This window comes from Microcaecilia unicolor, chromosome 9 (assembly GCF_901765095.1).
Source record: "Microcaecilia unicolor chromosome 9, aMicUni1.1, whole genome shotgun sequence".
In the NCBI taxonomy this organism is placed as follows: domain Eukaryota; kingdom Metazoa; phylum Chordata; class Amphibia; order Gymnophiona; family Siphonopidae; genus Microcaecilia; species Microcaecilia unicolor.
Genome location: NC_044039.1, coordinates 57,261,120 through 57,277,881, shown reverse-complemented (window position 1 = coordinate 57,277,881; position 16,762 = coordinate 57,261,120). Strand labels below are relative to the sequence as shown.

Sequence of the window (16,762 nt, the reverse complement as noted above, 5' to 3'; positions counted from 1 at the left end):
CATAAAAGTCTGTCCAGCACTGTCCTCATGTTCCAGCCACTGAAGTTGCTGTCTAAGCCCTTTCCAGCCCATCCTACACCAGATTGCCATGTATGAGACACAGACCATACAAGTCTGCCAGGTATCAGCTCTAGTTCATCACAGCCAGAGTCCCCATCTAAGCGTCACTTGACACATCCACACACATGCAGCCATTTAAGGTTAGGTTTTTTATAACTTCCATTTTCTAATTAGAGATCCTCTGTGTTCATCCCATGCCTTTTTGAATTCCGTCATCATTTGTGACTCTACCACCTCCTTAATGGAAGACTTTCCACATTTATGCTGTTAAAGCAAGGAGGAAGAGGAGGAGGAGACAGCACTCAAAGAAATTGGTATTCGGTAGATGAGAGGCTGGTGCAGGTGGAGCTTACAATTCCACGGGAAGCCCACAGAACTGGTTCCATCCCCGCGGGAACCCCGCAGAAACTGACTCCGTCCCCGCAGAACAGCTTCCATCCCCGCGGGAACCCCGCAGGAACTGCCTCCGTCCCTGCGGGAATCCCGCGGGTTCCGCGGGATTCCCGCGGGGACGGAAGCCGTGCAGCTCTCTACTGTGCACCCACAACTGTCTCAAAATTCCTCAGGTCCTCTGCTCCTTTATTAAGAATGTGCATCCACAACTGTCTCAAAATCCCTCAGGTCCTCTGCTCTTTTATTAAGAATGCACTAAGTCATAAATTAACTGATTATATTACAAATCATAGGACACAAACTTTGTCATCTCTGATACCTTGTCTCTTGCATTGTATAAATTCTGTGATACTTTGTACCACACCCTATGTAACTATGTCATCTCTGATACTTTGTTCCATACTTTGTATTAACTCTGTACTACTTTGTGCCATACCATGTAAGCCGCACTGAACCTGCTATCGAGCGGGAAAGAGCGGGGTATAAATGCTACAAATAAAAATCATTGGTAGATTATATTCTGCTTACATATGCAAGTTCAGGAGATTCAGGGTACTTTCCTAAACTGCTAGTGGTTCCAGTAAAAATCTAACATTTATAGGAATGCTGTAGTATCATGTATTATTCCATACATCATCTGTATGCTCAGACGTCTGCATGCATCACATTCACTTCCCTGTTCTCTTCCAAACATGTATATGTCTAATAAGTTTCCTTCATCTGGTAAAGACAGCATTTAGTCATTTTCCATCTTATTTACTATGCTAACATTTAACCTCTGTTATTCCTCTCTATGAATGGGGGACCATTATTTTTCAAACTAGTAAAAAAGACCCGTTTCTGATACAAATGAAACAGGTGCTAGCAAGGTTTTCCTCGAAGTGTGTGTGTTTGAGTGAGAGAGAGTGTGTGTGGGGCTCCGAGTTCCATGACCCCCTCCTCCCCTCCCTCCCTCCCTCTCTTCTCCTTCGTGGCCCCCCTCCGCCCCTCTCCTCCCCTCCCCTGCGAGTTCCATGCCTACCTCCCCTGTGAGTTCCACACCCCACGTCTCTCTCATGCGCTCTCTCTCTCTAAGTGGCAACCCGACCTGCGTTGACCACTCCCCGTCCCTCCCTCCCTCTGTGGCAGCCCGACCTGCATTGGCCCTTCCCCTGCGACTTCCATGCCCCCCTGTCTTCGAAGTTCCACACCTCCGTGCCTCCCTCTGTGGCAGCCAGACCTGCGTTGGTCCCTCCCCTGTGAGTTCCATGCCCCCCCTGTCTTTGGAGTTCCGCGCCTCTCTCTCTCAGTGGCAGCCTGACGTGTTGGCCGCTCCCTTCCCCTCCCCTGCGACTTAAATGCCCCCCTGTCTTTGGAGTTCCACACCCCCGCGCTTCCTTCCCGCCCTCTTTCTCAGTGGCAGCCCGACCTGTATTGGCCGCCCTCTTCTCGCAGTCATGCGCCTGCTCCTCGCCTTCCTGCGTGCCGGCTGTAATTTAAAAGTTGTTACCTTGTGGTCCGGCGGCAGCAGTGTAATTGGAGCAGGCACGGCGCTTCAGCCTGCCTTCCCTTCTGTCTCAACTGTGCCTGGTCCCGCCCTCATTTCCTGTTTCCGGAAGGGTGGGACCAGAGGCAGAGCTGAGACAGAAGGGAAGGCAGGCTGAAGCTTGTGTACATCTCTGCAACCTGTATTTAAAACTTTGCATGCTTTATATATATACTAGTAAAAGAGGCCCGTTTCAGAGCAAATGAAACGGGTGCTAAAGGTGTTCGTCGCCAACACCCCTCCCTCCCTGGCCAACTCCTTCGTTATTCTTCCATTGCTCCGCCCCCAACGTCATGATGTTTGACGCGAGGGCGGGGCCCGGAGCGATTTTGGTGGCTTCACCACCACGAACCTTCGAACCTTTTTGAAGGAAGTCAGGGCTTGGCTTCACTGACGTCAGTGTCCTCAGAACGTTGAGGGTGAGTTTTATTATAGTAGATATATGTGTGTGTATGTATGTGTGTATATATATATATATATATATATATGGATAGGGAGAGGCTGCTGTAGTTTCTAAACTAGTTGGCCTTTCAGGTCGATTTTTGGTAGGTGTACTAAATGCACGGCTGTAATGAGGCATTCCAATTTGCAGCACTTTCCTTCAAGTTGAAAAAGTATAAGCGTTCAAAGTTGGTATAAAAAGCATTTTTGCCCATTTTGGGCTATCTTTGATGCCCTTGATCTCCAGTGGGACAGCTTCAATATTCTTTCTTTTAGCACCATTAGAAAGAGCAGATTTCCTTCTATCAGAATATGTAGTTTTCAATTTGGAGTCTCTCCATATAAGGATTGTAAAAAAAGTGTTTTTTGGCCAGTATTGTTGAATGATAGATGAAACGGATATAGGGCCCATCGATGTTTCTAAGTCACTCAGTTGCTTTAAGCATGCGTTGGTCCATGGTGGCTACGCCACTACCAATTCAATAGGAAGTGGCAACCTCATCGCCAAGAGGTCACACCCGATAGCCAGGCAAGTCCAGCCACTTGGCACAGGTTCCCAAGCCTGAAGGTGGGCATCTTACTTGAGGTTCCCAAGCCTCATTTGGTTGTCTCTGCCTAGTTTCTCAAGCCTAATGGGGGTGTCTTAATGGTTCCCAAGTAAAACCTCAGTGCTGAAGTGAAAAGAATTTTTCACTGATAAGTTTCACTGCTGTTTCTGGAAATGTATACTGTCGTCCAACTGCTGTAGTTGCTGGTACTGGAAGAACTGCTAGAATATGCTGTTCAGAAATCCAACAAGAATCTCTTCTGCTAGGCCAATGAAATGATCGTGCAGGCCCGCATGGATGCATTAAGTTGACCAAGGCATCATGTTCTTCAAATGATATGTCACAGACATTGCCAATCCACCATTTGTTGTCATAAACACAGGCAACATACTGCCCAGGCTGAAGTTGAGAGACATTTATGCCAGGTACACTCACAGGGTCATCTGACTGACAAAGTTTGACAACAAATGAGGAGGAATCATTTGACACTCTACTGACTGAAATTTGGTTCAAGTCAATGGGAATAAACTGGTGATTTTTACGAGTTCCAGCAACTGTGGAAGCTTTACTGAATCTTTCCTCTTGTGCAGATCTTGAAGATTCAATTTCATCCTTGGAAACAAAAATGAACTTGATTTTATTTATTTTTTGATCACAAAATTCAAACAAGCCTTGTGCTGTGAGAATTTGGCTATTTTTAGGTCGTTGCAAACTAGCCTGAGCAGCTAGTCGCTTTGTTGTACCACCTATGGCATCACATGGTGACTTGCCATGGCTTGTGCCAAAGAAATTCCACTGTGCACTTATTCCAAATTCTGTTTGATGATAGCACAAGTTGGCAAAGTTTTTGAAGTTCTTGTATTGTGCAGCTGAGCCATCACTAAATTATGTTACATATTTTATTTCTCCAATTTTGCTTTTCAAGAACGCGATTAATTTTTCCAAGAATGCATGTACAGCAACTGCATCATGCCGCAAGCTGTCACTTATTATGCAAACACTTATGCACTGAATTTCACTTGAAGCATCACGGAAGTACACAACAAATGGATGCAGTGTAGCTTGACTGTTTTCCCAGTGGAAACCTTGAACAGCATCTTGGACAATAAAGGAGTAGTTTTCAGCAAAGTCCAAGAGAACAACAATTTCACAAGGATTTAGGTTTTCTTTAATAGTTTTTAAGTATTGTGTCTGATGTTTGGAAATGTAATGGTGAATTGACAGGTTTGAAACTTTCAATGCAAGCTCAGATACAAAATCATCAACATACATCTGTTTGGTCTCCAGTGTGGTGCGATCTGTATGAACCCACTGCTTTAAACTCGATTGTTTCACCTGGGTCAGCATCACTGAACACTTCTGTCAGGTAATTTTCAAGCACATCTTTACCTGGACATATTTCACACCTGTGAAGCATGCATTCTTTGCATTCCAAATTGCACACAGTTTTAGCCATCAGTGCTTTGTAATCTTCGTTCAGCAGATGGCTTCCAGCAAGCATAAGCTTCACATTTTGATGAATGAAACAAACACACACTGAATGCATACCAGATGAGCCAACAGTGACATACCATTTTGGCCTTAGCTCACAAAATTTGGAAAAACCCACTTCTGGCCCATTTCGAGTACGATATGCAACATACATTTCTTTTAGATTGCTAAGCAGCAAGCGCTTTTGCATTTGAATTTTTTCAGTGCCAGTTCTGACAGAGACAAAATCTTTTTTCCCTGGGCACAGTCTACTGAATTCATCATCTTCAAAAAAAGCCAAGAATTTTTTTTTCTGTTTCTTCTGGTAAAACTTTACCTTTCTTCTTGTCTGGTTTTGCCAGAATTCCACAAACTGATTTCAGATTTCTTGCTTTTTTAACCATTCTAGTTGAAACCATGAATTCTGAGGCAGTTCTTTCAATAGACCAGCTGTTTGGTGCTAAAGTTAGTATTTGCAGTTTTTCTGCATGATTTGCTGAAACTTGGACTTTGTTTTTTCACTCGTTTAGCAGGTCATCATAATCAGAACATTTGTCACATTTCTGACTGGTAGAAGGTTGAGTTTCAAACTCATGTCTAAGCCACCAGCAACTGCAAGATGATGACTCAAAGCATTTTGCACTCGCCTGATTTTGCGCTTGGTGTAGCCTCGTACATCATGCTTGCTGACTTTTTTGAACTTTAATGGAGAAATACCAAGAGATGTCAAACTTGTGTTCAACTTGTCAGAAATGTCACTGTGTTCATCATCTGCTGTTGATGATGATGATAATCAGCAGCTCTGTTACTGACGTCTTTTCGACAAGATGGACATAGTTTCTGACCCGGCACAAATATTTTGCTTGTTAAGGCCTTTAGCTGGGCTGCTAGTGTGTCATCCAGCACTCTTAAGCCCCTTTTTACATTATGACCACCTTTGGAAAATGGGTTACAGCAGGTTCTTTGCAAAAATTCAAACTTTTTCAACAGTAAGGATTCATGATAAAGGCAAATAGTTGATCCAGCATCGAAAAGTTGACCAGAACACTCTTGTAACAACTTCTGTTGATCAGGCAGAAGCTCTTCAATTAATTTCAAACCTTTATTTTTATTGTATGTCAGTAAATGACACTCTGATGTACTTGAACAGCCAACTGGTAGTGGTATTTATGTGGGTTGCCAGGCCTCCTTATTGAAAACTTTCCAAACGGCTCAGAACACTGCGGCGAGGCTCATCCTAAATGAAAGGCGTTTTGCACACGCCGACCCCCTGCGTTTTAAACTTCATTGGCTGCCAGTACAGGAGCGAATTGCTTTTAAGATCTGCTCCCTAACACATAAAATCATCTATGGGGCTGCCCCGGAATACATGCTCCCCTTGATCGACCTTCCGCCTAGAAATGCCAACCCTGCTGCTCGGTCCTATCTCCACCTTCATTTTCCGAATTGTAAGGGAGTCAAGTATAAGAAAATCTTCGCCTCGTCTTTCCGTTATTGGAGTCCCAAACACTGGAACACGTTACCTCGTCACCTTAAAACTCAAGTGGACCATGCCCTTTTTAAGAAGTTGTTAAAGACATTCCTCTTTGCTAAGACTTATCCCTCAAGTTACCATGTCGATTAAAGCATCCCTTGTCCCTTACCCTACCTAGTTCACTTTGTTAGTTTCTTACCTCCTACTTACTTCTTAATGCTTGCCTAAGCTGTTAAGTTTGTACACTTATTTAATACTCTGTAAGCCACATTGCGCCTGCATGAGTGGGAAAATGTGGGATATAAGTATCAAATAAATAAATAAATAAATAAACTGAGCAAAGTGGAAATTCATCTGATCTTTCTGGATCCATTGATGACCATTAGCATCAGTTCAACAAATGCATTTATTCTTGCAATCAGGTTTTCAATGGGTAAAATTTTACTTCAGTCTAAAGTGATTAATATCTTCATTTGTGGCATTTAATTCAATATAAATGAGCCTGTCGGTACAGGTGCGAGTTTCTTCAACAAGAAGTATGTATACAATGGTTTCCACCCTGTTTTTTAGTTTACTTGAACACAGTTTTATAACATAATGTTTAAAGAAAACTTCTTTAGCCAGTTAGACTTGGCCAATTATGATTGGTGAACCCTGTTGCAAGGCAGAATTGTTTGTTTCATTGCCCAATTGTATGCTTCTGGTACCTCCTGGCTCCTGAGTGTCTGTTGCTAGGCTTACTTTGATGCCTATAGTTCACTAAGAGGTCAAACTGTAGCAAGGGTGAAGAAACACCAGCAACAGACACTCAGACGCCTTGCAACAGGGTCCACCAATCATAATTGGCCAAGTCGGTCATCCTAACTGACTGCAGTTTTCTTTAAACCTGTTATGAAACCTGGCCTCATCCTTCCACATCCTAAAAAACATTCCTGTTTTTTAGTTTTCTTGAATACAGTTTTATAACATAATGTGTTCTTTATTTTAAAAAATTGGTGCTTTTTGAAAGAAGAATCACTTTTACTACACTTGTATCAAGGGTGTAGTGAAGAAATCACAGGCTGCTGCCCGCAAACATTTGAGGGCATTTTTGCAATCCTTATATGAAGAGACTCCAAAATGAAAACTACATATTCTGATAGAAGGAAATCTGCTCTTTCTAATGGTGCTCAAAGAAGGAATATTGAAGCTGTCCCACTGGAGATCAAGGGCATCAAAGATAGCTCAAAATGGGCAAAAATGCTTTTTATACCAACTTTGAACGCTTATAATTTTTCAACTTGAAGTAAAGTGCTGCAAATTGGAATGCCTCATTACAGCCGTGCATTTAGTACACCTACCAAAAATCAACCTGAAAGGCCAACTAGTTTAGAAACTACAGCAGCCTCAACATCGCTGTAAATTGATTTTTGCCGTTTTTTTGGGAAAGTTTGAGCCTAAACCATTCAAAAAGTAAGAGGACTAGGAACATGGGGTTTTGCCAGTTCATTAAGCCCTAAAAGTAGTGCAGGTTCTCCAAATATCCCCCTTGTACTACTAAAACTTCCAGTTTTACAGCTTCTGGAAGTTGGCCCAAAATGTCATTTTTGCTCAGGCGACATTTTGCAGCCCTTTACTTGAGGTCCCCTAGAACTTTCAGTTTTTAGTCTTTTGAACTAAAATTTTGCACAGCTTAGTTTTTTATCATAAAGAAACTATGTACCAAATTTCATCAAAATCTGAGATGGTGAGGTGGGGATGACTTTTAAAATTGGTCCACTTGACACGGAATGACTCTCTCTCTCTCTCTCTCTCTCTCTCTCTCTCTCTCTCTATACTTTCCATTGTGAATGCTTCAGACTTTATGAAACCATGCTGTTTTAGTTTCATGTCTAGTATACATAAATTTGGTGCCCGGGCAGAGGCTCTAAGGATGAAAGAAGGCACTAGTCAGAAATAGCATCAGACAGGAGCATGAACTTGACAGCCTCAGTGCAACATCTGTCAGGCTACAGAAGAGAAGGATGCTGAGAGAGAAAGGGGAGAATAATAATTGTCACAGGAGAAAACAATCTATGGAAAATTTTGACTAGTCTGTGTTCTTTAAAAGTTTTCACTCTTTAGTTGATTTTGATTCCTTACTGTCTTTAAGTAGGCATGCAATCAGTTTATGTATCAATTTATCAAATCTTATCCCTATTTTAGATTTATGTAGGTAATGACTGTTCTTAGTATATAACTGATATTTTTTAGGTATGACCAGGTGCACAATTTTTCTGTCCTTTTGTAAGACATCCTTAAAATATGTATATTTTATGGAAAAGTGCATGCATTAATTTTAATTGTGCTTTCTGCATTTAATATTTCAGAATTTCAAGTAGAGCTATAAAACAGAAGCTTACAATATGGATTGGAATAGAAGACCAGAACAGAATGGCAGCAGTATGAACTTTTCTGGGGCACAGCAACGCTATTTGTCACAAAACGTTTCCAGTTCATTTGCTTTTTCTCAAAACAAACCATTGCCACATTTGTCTCAGGATCCTCCTCCTTACTGTCCAAGAAACTGTGAGGAGTTTTCATACCCTAACAATAGCAATGAAGTTGCCAAGTCATCACATCTTATTAATATTCTAATTAATAGCCATTCAGAACCAATACCATCTGCTGTGTCATCAAGTGACATTAACTTTCAGTATTCAGAAAGAAATAAATGTTTGCAAGGGAATATTCCAACACATTCAGTGGAACAGATTAAGAATTTGAAAGGAGCTGCACAAAGGTATGTGCCAGTCTTACCATCTAGTGCAAAAAGCACAGGAAATACTGTAAAACCCAACTTTCAGCTTGCACCATCACATCAGTATAGAATACCATATAGTTATGTGCTACAACATAGTTCTTCCACAGGAAGCTTTACACCTAATCAGAGTGATCAGGAATACATGTCTCCTAAGACAGCTCAGTTAATTTGGGGACAGCAACAAAACTGCCATAGACCTGTACCTGCTGAAGAATGTTCTAAAGTTCCTCTCTATCAATCAATAAATCAACTTGAAAATTTTCAGCAGCAAAATGTTTCCATGCCATCTGCTGTAAAGAATGTCCAGAAACAAGTACATCCTGCATCCTTGGTAAGTTCAAATTCAGTTATGTCATCTCAGTCGCAGCAATTTGTGCCACCTCAGAATGTAGATATACAAAAAACACTACCTCCACCACATGCAATACCTTCTGTATATGACAGATGTGCAATGCAACCAGTACAAAATGTTCAAGAACAATTTACGTATGCTTCCAATGAAAATGCCCAGAATCAGCAACAGTTTTTTGTATTTGATGCAAATAATGATTACTTTAGAAAAGTCTGTCCACAAAATAATAATCCTAATGGCAATCAGAGCAGTATGAATGGATCTTCAAAACTATGTTTTTATAATAAATCAAATGAATCTTCAAACACAGCCTCATCTGTAAATCACAAAAATGCAGAATCAAATGTGAGCCACAATGGAGTAGAACTGCAAAACGTGGCCAACAGTAAGCAAGAATTTGAACACAGCTACACTGGTGGTGGGCCATTTGGAATTGCAAGCTGTAGTGATTTGTCAAATCAGCCACCTTTTGCAGATGCCCAGAGTTCAAGTATAATGAAAAAAGACTTGGCTAAAGACATTAGAAAACTGATCAAAATGAGAGAAAACTATATAAGCTTTCTGGAAAACGTCAGATTTAAAAGGGAGATTTTCTTGAAGTCTACAAATTATGAAACTAATATTTCTCATGTACAACCTGAATTGACAGCCAACCAAATTACTCCAGACAAAAGCAGCCAGCAGTCAAACAAACCGAGAACACATCATACAGCTGCAAAACAGAAAATTTCTGCAATAGTAAATAAAGCTAGACAAAAACAACTGCCAGTGCTTCAAAGTAAATCTGAAGAAAGAAGTGGCAATACTCGGACAAAGAATTCTAGCCCTCAAGGAATAAATGGTACTGAGAGTGACCAACAGATTGATCAAGGAGCTCCTACATTATTTCAGACTAATTGGACCGGATTGAAATTCCAAACAGAGTTGAATACATCTGGCAGCCAACAGAATGATTCCGAGAAGAGTTATGGTAAAAGCAACTTTGAACAGAGGGTGGCCTCTTCAATTTTGAATCAAGCTGATACAAAACACTTAATTAGAAAAGAAGTTTCATATATCTCTGGGAGTGAGTTGCAGTCTAACCACCATCAGAATGAAGGAAACAATTTAATTTCTAAAGTAAATCTTTCCAATACATGTTCAGCAGTGACAGAAAGTAAAAGAGAGAGTAATCAGAATGTCAGTTTAGCGAATTTTGATGTATTTCTGCAGACTGAAAATCTTGAATCTTGGTCATCTGACAAAAACACTAAAAATCTAAGCAATGGTTCTGATACAAACTATTTAGTAGTAAACCAAGATATGTTGAGAACTGTTAAAGATGTATCTTCAGAAACCAAAAATTCATTCAGCAAAATAGAGAACAATAGTTGTACTATGGAAGTGTTAACATCATGCCTTGCATTGTGGGAAAATCCTTCCAGAGAATGTGAACCCCAAAACAGGCTCGATACAAATGGAGCATCAAATCAAACTTCAGCTGAGAAACATACAGTTTCTTTGTTCGAAAGTACAACAAATCCAGTATATGTGGATGACCAAAAAACTACTGTGAATAATATAAACACATCTGTGGGTGATACTGTTGTACAAAAACGTGAAACTTCAGGTACTAATTTGACAAAAGGTTTTGAACCTCAAGTTGCCATAGTTTCTCCTTTAATACTTTCAAAGGCAAAAAGTCCTATTAAAGAACAAGAAAACCTAGTATCTTTAAATTTAGAAAAGTATCCAGGCCTTCAAGAAAGCAATATATGTACCTTGCCTGCAGACACTAAGCAAAAAATAATGGTAGATGTTTCAACTATGGCTGACATTGATGTGTTGGAAACACCAGCTACTTCTCCATCTAAAATTAATGTGCAGCTTTCAAAAACTGCAGGTGTACAGCCAACATCTGAGAAAAAGACTGAAGTGACAGAAATTTCAGATTGTTTTAGTAATGTGAATCAAAGTGAGAATGGACAATCAGTTTTGAACATGACTACAACGAACCTAAATTTAGAAGGCTTTAAGTCTCCTGTATCTCAAACCCATATGAAAACTTCAAATCTGGAGTGTCAAGAAGAGTGTTGGCTTGGCAAGCAGGACTTGAACTCTGGTAGAGCTGTAATTTCCACAGATGACGAACCATTCCAAATTTCTGATATTTGTTCATTAGTTGAAGGAAATTCATTTTATAATTCACAAATTTCTAAAATTTTTAATACTATTTGTTTAGAACAGCCAGAAAGAATTTCTAAGGTTGTATCAGAAGAAATGATTTCATATAAAAAACATGAGCAAGACTCAAATATAATTAGAAAGGTATGTGAACCAGAAGTCTCTCTTTCTGAAGGAAAAAGGTCTAAACTGTTGTCTAGTGTTCCAGTAGGAAAAGATACCACTACCGAAAAATCAAACTCGTCACTGGATATTGCTTCTGGATGTCCTGTGAACAAACATGGAAATGGTACTGATTTGGAAAATACAAGTATTCTGTCTTCCTCAGAACACAATAGTGAACCAGACTTAAGCCAATCAGACATGTGTAGAGAAAAGGTGACCTTTGATCAGGAATTGATTGATTCAGAAAGCCAGTCTGAAATTACTAGTGAAGGAGAGAATAGCAGTTCTGACAGTAAAGGTGTGAACCCCAAAGGATTGGCAGTTGATGTTCTTACTCAAACAAAAAAAGAAAATACTTGTTCTGATGGAACAATCTCAGCACAATGTTCGGATGATCAACTTTCTGATCTTGTAAGAGAGTTTCCTTTTGGTATCCAAATTTTACCAGCTGTAATTAAAAAGTGTATGACCAAAAAACAGAACTCTGTAAAAAGCTGTTCTCTTGATGAGAGTATGAAAGAACCAGATGAAGGAGCTGTCATCGGTACTCCCAGTCTTGACGATCTTGAGAGAGAGGATTCTGAAACTCAAATACAAATTACACTATTGAATTCCGAACAAATGAGTAAATTTTTTCCTGATTTGGCAGCTCAGCCTTCCAGCACAGCAGAGAATTATAGTCAAAAGGAATCTTTAACTGCCGACCCAAAAGTCATAGTAAGCCCTCACAAGAACAGTATGTTGGTAACAGAGAGCGAAGGTAAAAATACCAGTTCTAATAAAAAATTTTGTTGTTTGTTTAGTTGGATTTCCTCTATTTATAGAGGAGGGCCAAAATGTGAATGTTCTGAAGCAAGAAGTGTACGTATCCTCAAGGAATCGCATCCTAAAGTGGCAAACATTGATGCTGGTAGAACATCTGTTCTAACAAAGGCTGATAGTTTGTTGGAAAATAAGGTTATGAAACCTGAAAGCATTTCCTCACTTGATAAAGAAATGAACATGTGTAGCATAACTCTTAAAGAAAAGGAGCCTGATAAAGTTAAACATAACCAGGATTTAAATTCAAGCAAAAGTAACACTATGAAAGAAGAAAAATGTATAGAGCAGGATAGTTTCAAACATCATGTAAAAGATTTAGAAGATTCACAGAAATTCATATGTAATAAAAATACTCATGAAAATAGAACCCTAACCAAAAAACTGCCTATAGAAGCTGATTTTCCAGTAAAAGAGCAGAAATCTGCATTGGATAAATTATCAGTAAAGAGAAAACGTCATGCCACCACCATATCTTCAGAAAAGAAAAGAGAAAAACTGATTGTTCAAACATCTTTCTTAAAGTCCAGAAGTGTGAAACCTGAAGTTAAATCATCAAAAACGTCTCATTCTCACAAAGAAAGAACGACGAAAGCTAAGGAACTGGATTTCAATATAAGTAGTACAAATGGAGTTAACTTGGCCACCAAACTAGCACAGGATTCCTTTCAAGAATGTTCTACATCTGTGACAGGAAAAGGTACTGCAAATAAAGAAAAGGATTCCCCAAAAACGGAACAGATGCTTGCAGCAGGTGAAATATGTGCAAATAAAGAAAAGCAATGTCTAGTGGAAAAAAATGCTGTTACCAAAGAAAACAGTCATGTAAGTAAAGAAAAGGACCCTTGCTGTAATGCAATCATAACTCAAGTAAACAATGTTAATTTAAATTTCCCAAATCAGAATGAAAATTTGCAGCCGAAACCAAAGAGAGTCTTGAGTATAGGTGAATACCTGGAAAGACGAAAGCAGAGAGAAAATGCTAAGCAAAACATAACACAGGTGACTGAAGAAACTATACTGAATAAAATCAATCAACCTCAACATTCAGGGCAAAATGAGAAGACACAAGTTAATTCAGAAAAATGTCACCAATGCAACGGCAATAATACCCCAGGAGAAAATTTGTTGACATGCCAAAATGTGTTGGACAATAACACCTATAACCCAACAAAACAGCCTCCCTGTTCTGATCAGTTTACAACTTATAATTTAAATAAAATTGAGACAAGCATTCCACGAAACAATGAAAATTGGTCAAAGCATAAGAGTTTGGATAAACATAGGCATGTGTCTCATCCGAATAAAAGAGAGACATTCAAGAAGATTTCAATTAAAGAAAGAGCTCAAAGAGAAACGGATAAGAGTTACCTGAATAGAGTATCATTCAAGTGTACAGCACAGGAAAGCATAAGCCTTACAAAACTTGACTTGAAATTTTCATCTGGGTATTCTGAATGTAGGAAGAAGGCAGACCATGCTTTTAAGTTGAAAAAAAACAAAATTCCCTTTTTAGAGCATCCCAGAAGTGATAAACAAAACATGTTGGAATTTAAATTGTGCCCGGAGTCTTTGTTTCAGCAAAAGAATGTGGATGATAGATCAAGTTTCAAAACATTTGAAGAGAAACAGAAATGTCCAGTTGAAGGTACAGTTCCCAGTTTTTTTTTCTTCCACTATTCTTTGTTTAAAGCAATACTAGTCAGCCTCTATTAATGCTGTTTACTTGCTACATACTGATACGAGTTGTTCAACAAAATCTTGGTTGTAATTTAAAATGTAATTCCATATCATCATGCTGATCAATCCATAGACTGGTGGGTTGTGTCCATCTACCAGCAGGTGGAGATAGAAAGCAATCCTTTTGCCTCCCTATATGTGGTCATGTGCTGCCGGAAACTCCTCAGTATGTTCTCTATCTCAGCAGGTGGTGGTCACACACAGCAGCAGCTCTGGCTAGGCCTCCAAGCCTAATTTTTAGGTTTTGTTGAGTGCCTGGGGTTGAGGGCTCTTCTTGAGCAAGTGCAAACCTGGTGGCGCCAGGTCCCTCCTTTTCTACCCCCTCCCGCTGGCTCCGTTAAAAAAAAAAAAAAAAAAATTTTTGGACGTCTTTAAGGGCGTTTATTTCAACGTTTATTTAAACGTTTATTGCAGCTACTCACTGGGACACCAGGTCGTTACAGCTCGGAGCGAGAAGCAGGTAATTTTTACCTTTTTATAGCGGGCAGGGGGTTCCCCGATTGATCTCCACGTGGCCTATGGCGTCGGAGGGCGAAGGCGCGAAGAATCGCTCCCCGGACCGCGTGTGCGCTTCTAGCGGGGATGCGGGGGTTTTAAAGTCTGATTCGCCCTTGGTGGGTGTCAGTTTGGAGGCTGGTCAGTGTCCCGGGTCTTCCTCCGGCGCGGCGGTTTTTCCCGCCATAAACGCCCATCCCCCGCTGCTCGCCTCCGCCATCTTGGCCGGCCACTCTGCTTGGACGGCTTCTTCTTGGGCCGCCCTTGAGCTGGGAGACGTTCATGCCATGGCCGCCCTTGATTTGGGCGATGGCAAAAAAGCGGCTAAAGTTACGCGCCGTTCTTCCCGCGCGGCTCCTTCGCGGAGTGTCGCGCCGGACGCCATCTTGGATGTGCAGCATGTTGCTCCCCCGCTCTTGCGAGCGCCGGTTGAGGGTGCGTCTAGGGCTGTGGCCCAGGCTGCTGAAATTCACAGTCTGGGGGGTTTCTCCCCCGAGTTTATTTTGCTGCTGCATCAGGCCTTCCTTATGCAAAATGCTGCCCCTTCTCCCTTGTCCGATAATGGGGTTGAGGCCCCCGGAAGTAAACGCCCTCGGGTGGATTCCCAGGCTTTAGAGGACGCTGTTTCCTCTGATGTAGATGAGGGCAGCGTATCTGAGTTCTCCCAACGGTCCTTTGGGGATTCCTTGGAGGAGACGGATTCCCGCTCGGATGGAGCGGATGACCCCTCTGCAGCGCGGATCTTTCGCTCAGAGGATTTGCCCAACCTGTTACTGCAGGCCATGAGCATTTTGAAGATTTCCTCGCCAGAGGACCTCTCTCCCTCAGCCCCTGTTGGCTCTGCCATTATGCTGGGGACGAAGCGCCCGCCTAGAACCTTCCACGTGCATGATGCCATGCACACCTTAATTTCGGCTCAATGGGATGTCCCGGAAGCGAGCCTCAAAGTGGCTAGGGCTATGTCCCGCCTCTATCCTTTGCCTGAAAGTGAACGTGAGGCCTTTATTTGGCCTACCGTGGATTCTTTAATCACTGCGGTGACTAAGAAAACGGCGTTGCCGGTGGAAGGTGGCACGGCACTAAAGGACGCCCAAGACAGAAGATTGGAAGCGGCTTTAAGGTCGTTCTTCGAGGCGGCTGCCTTAAGTTTGCAGGCCTCAGTTTGCGGCTCCTATGTGGCCAGGGCGTGCCTGACGATGGTGCAGCGGGCTTCCCACTCGGATCCTTCCTTGAGGGCTGACTGGCCGGCCCTGGAATCGGGCTTGGCTTATTTGGCAGACTTACTGTAATGATGTCTTGAGAGCCTCGGTTAAAGGCATGGCTCAGACAGTCTCTGTGCAGCGCTGGCTTTGGCTGAAACATTGGTCTGCGGACCACGCCTCTAAGTCCCGCCTCGCTAAGTTGCCTTTTAAAGGCAAGCTGCTCTTTGGGGTCGAGCTGGACAAAATCGTGACCGATCTCGGCACGTCTAAGGGCAAGAGGTTACCAGAGGTCAGGGCTCGGGCCAGTGCTCGCCCCGGTATCTCCAGAGGACGGTTTCAGGAAGCCCGTCGGTACCGCCCGGGCAAGTCGGGCTCCTCTGCCCCCTCTTCCTTCAAAAGGAACTCCCCCAAGCAGCATTCCTTTCGCGGAGACCGCCGTCCCGGAGGTACGCCCTCCGGTCCTCCCCCAGGGTCTCGTACCCAATGACGGGGTCCTGGTCCAGGGCCCAGTGCAGGTTGGAGGACGCCTGTCCTCGTTTCTGGGCGAGTGGACCAGAGTAACTTCAGACGCTTGGGTGCTGGAAGTCATCAGAGACGGCTACAAGTTAGAGTTCTGCCGACCCTTAAGAGACGGGTTTGTACTCTCTCCCTGCAAGTCTCCGGTCAAAGCTGTGGCAGTGCAGCAGACCTTGGACAACCTGATACGCCTGGGTGCGGTCGTTCCGGTGCCAGAAAATCAGATTGGCAAGGGACGTTACTCCATTTACTTTGTGGTACCAAAGAAAGGAGGTTCTGTCCGGCCTATCCTCGACCTCAAAGGGGTCAATCGGGCCTTGAAAGTGCGGCACTTTCGCATGGAGACTCTCCGCTCTGTGATAGCGGCAGTGAAGGCAGGAGAGTTCTTGGCTTCCTTGGACATCAAGGAAGCGTACCTGCATATTCCCATCTGGCCTCCTCATCAACGCTTTCTGCGTTTTGCAGTCCTGGGCCGACACTTCCAGTTCAGAGCCCTCCCTTTCGGGTTGGCTACTGCTCCGTGGACCTTCTCCAAAGTAATGGTGGTCATCGCGGCCTTCCTGCGAAAGGAAGGAGTACAAGTCCATCCTTATCTGGACGACTGGTTGATCCGAGCC

At 42.3% G+C, this 16,762-nt stretch overlaps 1 protein-coding gene across 4 annotated transcripts in view; it reads left to right on the top strand.

The window, feature by feature from the left end:
* The window catches only part of RESF1 (retroelement silencing factor 1), a 130,758-nt gene that overhangs the window by 55,215 nt on the left and 58,781 nt on the right, over nucleotides 1-16,762 (top strand). For all 4 annotated transcript variants that reach the window (XM_030215490.1, XM_030215491.1, XM_030215494.1 and 1 more), the window contains one exon: nucleotides 8,260-13,840. In XM_030215490.1, coding sequence (XP_030071350.1) covers nucleotides 8,296-13,840 — 5,545 coding nt within the window. In that variant the 5' untranslated portion in view covers nucleotides 8,260-8,295. The remainder of the gene's footprint in view (nucleotides 1-8,259; nucleotides 13,841-16,762) is intronic.